Below are 9,563 nucleotides of genomic sequence, written 5' to 3' on the forward strand. Positions count from 1 at the left end.
ACAAACCCTGCCATACAAAATGACTAGCTAAAAAAATTAAAATAAAATAGGACCATCTTTTATTGTATTTTTCAATATCATTAATATAGTGTGCACTATTTCTGTGTGAAAATCATTCCCATAATAAAAGGAACAAGACAAACCCAGGTTACACAATGCATGGAAATATGCTTTCTAGAAACAGTCCAGGGTTTTAACATACCCCCAGGATGTAGACTGCTCATATAGCAATCTATACGGCAACTTTTACCCATGCTTTAAGCAGATGTGTTACTGCAATAACACAAATAAATATTCCCCCTGATAATAAAAGCACTGTCTTTATCTGTCTAGGTGCTTAATTTTGGCCCCAGGGCATGCACTCATTTTGTTTAATCTTCACCCTTTGTTCCACGTTTCTTTATGCAAAGTAGCTGGTAACTGTGTCTTGGATCATGCATTTTGATGTGAACTCACTCCCTTGATGAAGTAATAATCCCAGCAAGAGATAACATTCAGAGGCCTAACAGGGCAGCTCTGCATCCTGGGAAGCGATGGTACACAGGGGAATGATGGCTGCTGGCAGTGACGTGCAGCCTGCCAAGCAGCTGTGGTGGCTGCTGTTTTTGCACCACCACTATCCTCCAGAACAGTGCATAGGGCTGCTGCCTCAGTTGCCCCACATTAGTTACACTACTAGACATGTGTGATACCTTGCTTCTTTTGACATAAGAATCCTCTTCATAAACATCTCGAGATAAGCCAAAATCAGAAATCTTCATTTTGCGTCCTTCTGCGACCAGCACATTTCTGGCTGCTAAATCCCGATGAACAAGCTTTTAAAAGAAACCCAACATCATGGTTATTGCTCCACTGGGGAAAAAAAAGCATGGGGAAAAATCTACGACTAATACATTTGTGGCTATCACAGCGACACGCTAAATTCATTGCTATAACTCTGCACCTTCATTTCTGCAAGGTACTGCATTCCTCGAGATATCTGCCACGCAAACGAGATGAGGTCTCCCATTGTTAAGGCTCTCTCATCTGGGTTGTCCAAGTAGCTTGAATTTCTGTTGCCATCGCTGCCTACGTAGCTAGGTCCCACTTTCCGACTTTCCCTGAGAAAACTGCGTAACGAGCCATACTTTGCATATTCCACAATTAAATACAGTGGTCCTGAGGGACAGAAAGGGAAATAAAATCACTATGACTGGTCTGATATACTTGCAAGGAAGTCTATTTTTTTGGTAATATCACAAGTTGTTTTGCTACAGTTTGGCCACAATATCCTGTAGAGGTGCATATGAATCAATAGTGATGGTGGGAGAGGGGGTGACTGGGTAGGCTATCCTTGTATTTCAGGTCCCAGGTTGTAGTAGAAACCCAAAAGAAACTTTGGGTTAGAAATAGAAATTACACATAAGCCAGTATAAGAGTTCAGAAACCAGTCCAAATCTGTAACATAACAGAAGTTCAGTGCGCATAAACCACTTTCAAAATGGCCAAACCACTTTAAGATAAACCTGGATCAGAATGTGTAGTATCAGACTGAACTAATTTCAGTTAAATCCGTTTACTAAACTTCTGTCCCAGATCCCCTTCAGATTCAAGTTAGCGCACAGTCTCCCAGCATCCCATGGTGTTTTGCACCTCCATGACAAACCTCCCCTTGCAGGGGAGGTAGGTTAGCCGTAGCCCAAGCTGTCTGCTCCAGCGGAACAGGGAGGCATATTCTAGTAGGGCTGTGCAAAATTTCACTGGCTGTTGTTTCAATGCTATTTTGACAGGTTTTGAGCTCGAAACAGTGAAATCAAAATGAAACAAAAGGCTTTGAAATGGGCTAAAACAAAACAAGGGCAGTCAAAACATTTTGAAAGTTTCAAAACGTTTCGAGTTTTGAAGCTGCACTTGCTTGCGGCTAAAGAGAAACTAAGGAGAGGGAGGGGAAAGAGGGGGGAAGGACTACTCTGATATTGCAATGTGTAGCCTGCCAGTAACTGTGATCCTTCCCTGAGGTCACTTCCAATCCCAGTGCTCTGGGAAAGGGACAGAAAAACAGCATAAAAAGTATTGTTTGAACTGAGCTTTCTCTGTGCCTTCACATTAACAAGTGACACAAGTTTTGCTTGGAACAGTTGAGGTGCAGTTTCACAGAAACGCCTGCACCTATCTTCTTGAAACTTGGCAAGCTTCATGGCCATAGAAGGGGCTACCATCCCTGCAAGTTTCATCCAAATCAGGCAATAAATGACAACGTTATTTGCAGTTTTGTGCTTCCCCATTTTAGCCTATGGGCAACACATTGAAACAGTGTCAAAACAGCAAAACAGTTTTGACGAAACAAAACAGAACTGTGCTTTCGAAATGAAACTCAAAACAAAACACTGTCCCATTGAAATGGTGAAATGGAAGTCGAAATGAAATGGTGCTGTTTCGCACAACCCTATATTCTAGTACCCCCTGGCTTCTGGCCTGAGCCACTGCAGGCATGTGGCTGCATTTCCAGAATCAAAAGTAAATGTCTGTTCACTTGCTAATTAGTTCAATCTACGCAGTTTAGACTAGCCTGCAAAGATTGAATCGATTCAGCCTCAGGCTTTTTGACTGTCTGTACTTAGGGCCAGAGAACAAACTGTGAATCCATTCCTAAGAGTTCTGAGCTTTGACATACTTTCATCTTCTATAAAACTTCACTGAAAGAGCTGCCCTGAAAGGTTTTAGCAACAATGAATTGCATATGGAAACCAACCCTGGTGTGGCTATTTCCCTCACTGATATAGGTTGTCTATTATTGCACTGCAGTAAGAATTCTAGAGTATGTTAACACCCAGCAGGCCCCAGACACCTTAGTCCTGCCTGCATGCTCCAAACCTGGAAATGTACTGGTGAGGCTGTTGCAGGCCTGTCTCCAGCAGCCTCTTTCAAGCACAATCTTGAGAGCAGTTGCATAGGGGACCCCTGAGACAGCATCAATAGGTTGACTCTGGATTTGAAGCATGCAAGTGAGATCAGACAGGCGGGGCGAAGTGTCAGTTCTGAGCCTAATATACTCATCTCACTCCTACAATTGTTTATTTTGACTTCAAGGATGTCTCCACTACACTGTTACAAGTTCTTACCTTGCTTTTGCCCAACTGGCCTTCCTCCTTTCAATAAGGATGAGATTACATGCTCCAGTTGCAAGTGGTAATTGTAAGGAATGTTAGCTAGTGTTACGGTTACCACGAGTAGCACATTAAGGGTTACTACCCTTTCTAAGGAGCACTGCACAGACTCACCATTAGAGGCCTGGTAAGTAGGGGCATATTTGAGCCTGGGCTCTCCCTGCTCTGTTGGGGGAAGGAGAAGCAGGACGCCTGGAGGCGAAGCAGAACAGAGCAACAAGCTATAAGTTGGAAAAACATGGACATGGGGCATGGGAGTTTTCATGTAATGGTTAGTTATTTAAAAGCATTTCTATTTAACTGAAGTTAAATAACATAAAAAAATGAAGACTGTAGACTCTCATTTGTTTCAATAAATTATGGGTGGTGGGAAAGGACTGGCTGGGGTGGAGGGTGGGGCCTCCTATGAGAGCTCCCAACACAGCCAGCACCTTTGGCTTGAGGAGGCCAGAGTAGACTGCAAGTGGGGCTATATGGCAATTGGGCTGGCACAGATCTAGTGAGAGTGGTGCTGCAAGGGGGGATTGAGGAGCCCATCCATAGTTCCCTCCTGCTGGGGGTAGGTGTTCTGAACCCCTGGTAACCAACATCACTGGCTGCCTGCAGGACAGCCAACTATTCCAGCTAGCCACCAAGCTCCCTGCCCCTACTGGGGAAGCAGGGGAATCTCCTGCCAGCGGGCTGCATGGGGGGACTGAGGAGTGTGGAGCTTGGACTGGTGACCCAAGACCGCACACCATTCGCTGGCTGCTCCTCCCCACATTGTATGGGGCTCAAGCTCAAATACCCCCCATCCTGCACTCTTTCCAGTGGCTGCTTCAAGTTTAAAGGGACAATGTCTTCCCTCACAGCAATTGGGTGGCTGTGCTGGGAACTGATGGGGAGGGAGAAGCAGGAATGCAATGCAATGCAGGCTGCCAGGGACAAGTGGGTCACTGAGAAGCCCCCCACCCATCATAGTTCCCTGCTGGGGCTTTCCAGCTGCCATAGAGCTAAGGAGGATAGAAAGTCAGTCTTTGGAGTAGAGGAGTGGGAAAGGCTGGGAATGGTGCATCCTGAGATGCTGAAGGACTCTAAGTTGGTCATTTTATGTCAATGGAATGCTCAGAAGTTAACTTAAAACTACCTAGTTAACACCAATTAGTAATAATCAAATCATATCAGATCCAAAGTTATTAAAGAGCTCTGGGTGCAAGGGTGAAGGGGACAGGGGATCAGGTGATGTTCTCCTCGATTCTTCCAGTCAAGAGGAAGGGCCAGGGCAGGAGCAGATGCATCCTGCAGATCAATGCCTGACTGCAGAGATGATGTTGCCAGCAGGGCTTTGGCTACTTTGACCATGGCATGTTGTTCCAAGAAGAAGAATTGCTAGGAAAAGACAGGATCCACCTGATGAAGAAAGGGAAATGCATCTTCACAGACAGTCTTCACTAAACTAGTGAGGAGGGCTTTAAACTAGGGGGATGGAGACCAAAGCCCTGAGGTGAGGGGGTAAGTGGATGACCTAGAGAAAGCACAAGCAAGAGGGGACACCAAGTGAGGCAGCCTCATTCTTCATGAGAAAGTAGGGCAATCGGCTAGTTACCTTAGGTGTCTGTACATGAATGCACCCAACTTGGGAAACCAGCAGGAAGAATTGGAAGTCCTTACACAGTTATGGAACTATGACATGACTGGAATAAAAGACTTGGTGTGATAGTTTGCATGACTGCATTAGTATCACTGGAGTACTGTAAGATTAGGGTTAGGGATGGGTACAAACTGTTCAGGAAGGACAGGCAGGGAAGAAGAAAAGGAGGAGTTGTACTTTATGCAAGAGCTGTGCAACTACTCAGAGGTCCAGCGTGAAACAGGAGATCAGCCTGTTGAAAGTCTCTGAGTTAGAGTCAAAAGGGAAAGCAACAAGAATGGTGTCGTGGTGGGGGTCTGATATAGACCAGACCATAAGGATAAAGTGGATGAACCTTTCTCCAAACAGCTAGCAGAAGTTTTCCAATCACAGGCCTTGGTTCTCATGAGAGATTTCAATCACCCTGACATCTTCTGGGAAGGCTATACAGCAGTGCACATGCAATCCAGGTAGTTTCTAGAGAGTGGTGGAGACAACTTCCTAGTCTTAAGTGTTGAAGAGGCTGACAGGGGCTGTGCTCTTCTTGACCTGCTACTCACAAACAGGAAAGAATTGATTGGGGATGTAGAGGTGGATGGCAACTTGGGCAGCAGCCACCACAATATGACTGAGTTCAGGATCCTGAGGAAAGGAAGGAAGGAGAGTGGCAGAGCAAGGACCCTGGACTTCAGAAAAACAGACTTAGGCCCACTCAAGGACCTGATGGGCAGGATCCCCTGGGAGGCCTGTCTAAGGGGGAAAGGAGTCCATGAAAGCTGGTTGTATTTTAAAAAACCTGAGGGTGCAGGAATGAAGCAACTTGATGCACAGGAACACTATCAAGTACAGCAGAAAACCAGCTTCGCTTAGCAGGGAACTCTTCAGTGAACTAAAACACCAAAAGGGAGCTTACAAAAAAATAGAAACATGGACAAACAACTAGGGAGCGGTATAAAATTATTGCTCAGCTATGCAAGGGTGAAATCATGAAGGCCAAAGTGCAACTGGAGTTGCAACTAGTAAGGGACATGATGGGTAACAAGAAAGGTTTCTTCAAGTATGTCAGCAGCAACAGAAAGATCAGGCAAAGCATGTGTCCCTGACTGAATGGGGAAGGCAACCTAGTGACAAATGATGCAGAAAAGGCTAAAGTACTAAATGCCTTTTTTTACCTCAATCTTCACAGGCATGGTCAGTTACCAGACTGCTATACCTGGCAGCACAGTTTGGGGAGGAAGTAAACAGCTGAAAGTGGTGAAAGAACAGGTTAGAAACTATTTAGAAAAAGCTGGATGTATACAGGTTCATGGGGCTAGATGCTATTCAACTGAGGGTGCTGAGGGGGTTGGCTGATGTGACTGCAGAGCCACTGGCCATTATCTTTGAAAACTCATGGCAATTGGGAAAGGTCTTGGATGTTTAAAAAAGGCCAAATATAGTACCCATCTTTAAGAAAGGGAAAAAGAAGGATTCAGGGAACTATGGAACAGTCAGCCTCACCTCAGTCCCTGGATAAACAATGGAGCAGGCCCTCATGGAATTCATTTCTAAGCACTTAAAGGAGAAAAGGCTGATTAGGGATAGTCAGAATGGATTCACCAAGGGCAAATGATGCCTGACCAACATGATTGCTTTCTATGTTGAGATGACTTGCTCTGTGGATGTGGGGAGAGATTTCATAGACATTAGGGCTGGAAGGGACCTTGTAAGATCATCGGGTCCAGTCCCCTGCCAAGGGGCAGGAAGTCAGCTAGGTTCAAAGGATCCCAGCAAAAGTCAGCTAGGGTCAAAGGATCCCAGTCCAAATGTTTCTTGAAAGAGTCCAGAGTAGGTGCTTGCACCACCTCTAGGGGAAATTTGTTCCAGGCCTTGCAATAAGGTTTTTTCTTTTGTCCAGCTTAACATGGTCTTGCAGGAGTTTGTGACCATTGGACCTTGTCATTCCCTGGGGTGCTCTGGTGAACTCGTGTTCCCCCACATCCTGATGCACACCCCTTATGTACTTATAGGCTGCTACCAAGTCACCCCTGAGCCTGCACCTCTCCAGGCTGAAGAATCCCATAGCTCGCAGCCTCTCTTCATAAGCCCTGTTCTCATGCCCTCTGATCATGAGTGTGGCTCTCCTCTGGACTCTTTCAAGCTTCTCCACTTCCTTTCTAAATTGTGGAGCCCAGAACTGGATGCAGTACTCCAGCTATGGCCTCACCAAAGCCAAGCACAGTGGGAAGATGAAATCCTGGGTCTTGCTCAAGATGCACTGGTAGATGCAAGCCAGAGCAGTGGACGTGATACACCTAGACTTTAGCAAGGCTTTTGATATCATCTCCCACAGTATCCTCACAAGCAAGTTAAGGAAGTCTTCTCCTTTGGCAAGCCCTCACAGTTGAGGATGACTGTCTTCCTTGACTCTCTTATCTGTGTGTCTGATGAGGTCTATCTGGGATCAACAGGCTCTACTGCAGCTCAAACATGTGTTTCTGTGTGGGGCAGGTGCTGCTGGATTTTTTTATTTGGTCTGTGACATGCTGTTTCTGCCACTCTCACTTTTCCATCTCCTGTTGTTATGAGGTCTCAAAGTACTGAGCTCCCTGCAGCAGGCTTCCTCCATTTGGGGTGGTCCTGGGTGATAGTCTCCCATGAGCTGACATCAGTGTTGCATTTTTTTTAAGTTGGCCTTGAGGACATCCCTGAAGCACTTTCTTTGCCCTCCTTTTAAGCATATGCCTTGGGTGAGGTGGGAGAATAAAACTCGCTTCCAGAGTCTGGAGTCAGACATCTAGTTGGGAGTTCATGTCATGTAAGTTGATGCTGGATGATAGTTGCTTCAGTATTAGTGATGTTTGCTTGAGGGGGACACTAACGTTGGTGCATCTGTTTTCCTGCTGCATTTGGAGGATCTTCTGCAGACAACGTTGATGGTACTTCTCCAACAGCTTTAGATGTCTCTTGTATGTTGTCTATGACTCAGCTCTGTACAGCAAGGTGGGGATCATGACTACTTGATAAACCATGAGCTTGGTTTTGGATCTGATGTCACGATCTTTGAACACCCATTTATTCAGGCATCCAAAGGCTGCACTTGCACATTTGAGGTGATGCTGGATTTCATCATCTATGTCACCAGAAGCAATAGACAATAGATATGGCTTCTGACATATGGGAAATACTCAACAATCTCCAGAATCTCACCATGGATCTGGATTACCAGAGCTGGGGACTGTTCCAAGTAGGAGCTTGTTGGTGGAGAACCTTAGTCTTCGGCATGTTAAGCGTCAGTCCCATTTTGTTGTATGCCTCAGTAAAGACGCTGACGACTGCCTGAATGTCTTCTTCCAAGTCAGTGCCCACTACAGCATCACTACAACACTCCTGCAAGCAAGCTAAGGAGGTATGGGTTGGATGAATGGACTGTAAGGTGGACAGAATACTGGCTGGGTCATCAGAAACAAAGGATAGTAAAACAATGGCTTGATGTCTAGGTGGCAGCTGGTATCAAGTGGAGTGTCCCAGGGGTCAGTTCCAGGGCCAGTTTTGTTCAATAACATCATCAATGATCAGGGAGATAGGATGGAGTGTGCCCTCAGCAAATTTGCAGGTAACACCAAGCTGCCTAGGGTAGCAGATATACTGGAGGGTAAGGCTAGGATTCAGAGAGACTATTCAAATTTGAGGACTGGACCAAAAGAAATCTCATGAGGCTCAATAAGGACAAGTGCAAAGTCCTGCACTTAGGATGGAACAATACCATGTACCAGTACAGGCTGGTGAAAATGACTAAGTAGCAGTTCTGCATAAAAGGACCTGAGGATTACAATAAGATGGATATGAGTCAACAGTGCACCCTTGTTGCAAAGAAGGCTAACAGCATACTGCTCTGAATTAGTAGGGGTTTTGCCAGCAGGCTGAGGGAAGTGATTATTCTGCTCTGTTCAGCATTTATGAGGCCATGTCTGGAGTACTGTAGCCAGTTTTGGTCCCCACACTATAGAAAGGATGTGGACAAATTGGAGAGTCCAGCAGAGGGCAATGAAAATGATTAAGGGCCTGGGGCACATGACTTCTGAGGGGTGGCTAAGAGAACTAGGCTTATTTAGTCTGGAGAAAAGAAGACTGAAACAGGTTTTAATAGCAGCCTTCAACTACTTGAAGGGTGGTTCCAAAAAAGATGGAGCTAGACTGTTTTCAGTGGTGGCAGATGACAGAACAAGGAGCAATGGTCTCAAGTTGCAGCAAGGGAAATTTACACAGATTACCCAAAGAGGCTGTGGAATCTCCATCCTCGGAGGTTTTTAAGACCTGGCTAGACAGAGCTTTGGTTGGGATGATCTAGTCTTGCTTTGAGCAGGGAATTGGACTAGATGGCCTCCAGAGGTCCCTTCCAACTATAATTTTCTATGATTCTATGATTTTGTCTCCTTTAAAGGAGAATCCATTTTTAAAGTTTTCCACAACTCTTTCCTATATTCTTGCAATCTACTTTTTGGGTCACAACCTACAGGTTGAGAAACACTGACTTAAAGGGCTAGTCAGTGAGCCTGAATATGCAATCTTTCACCTTTTAAGCACTCTTTACATGAGCTAATTGGAATGTTTACTTTCACCCTAAAAAAGCCTCTGGGCCTGGGTTTAGAGGTATTTTCACCCAGATTGGCCAGATGGTGGGTTAGAGTCTGGCTTTGCTTTGACTTGGGATGACATACGCTCATTCTGCAGTGAGAATGTAGGCAAAAATCTTTTGAGTGCTGATTGCCCTTATACACCCCATCTGCAATACTCCAGAAGGACATATCTGCCTGGAAAAAAACTGC

At 45.4% G+C, this 9,563-nt stretch overlaps 1 protein-coding gene across 2 annotated transcripts in view; it reads right to left on the minus strand.

The window, feature by feature from the left end:
* RET (ret proto-oncogene) overlaps positions 1-9,563 on the minus strand; it is a 242,477-nt gene that overhangs the window by 27,923 nt on the left and 204,991 nt on the right. For both annotated transcript variants that reach the window (XM_019502324.1, XM_019502325.1), the window contains exons 14-15: positions 944-1,158; positions 693-815 (exon numbers count right to left, since the gene is read on the minus strand). In XM_019502324.1, the coding sequence (XP_019357869.1) occupies positions 693-815; positions 944-1,158 (338 nt within the window). The remainder of the gene's footprint in view (positions 1-692; positions 816-943; positions 1,159-9,563) is intronic.

The sequence above is a fragment of the Gavialis gangeticus genome, unplaced genomic scaffold, assembly GCF_001723915.1.
Source record: "Gavialis gangeticus isolate Ggan-Ray unplaced genomic scaffold, GavGan_comp1, whole genome shotgun sequence".
NCBI classification, from domain to species: Eukaryota; Metazoa; Chordata; order Crocodylia; family Gavialidae; genus Gavialis; species Gavialis gangeticus.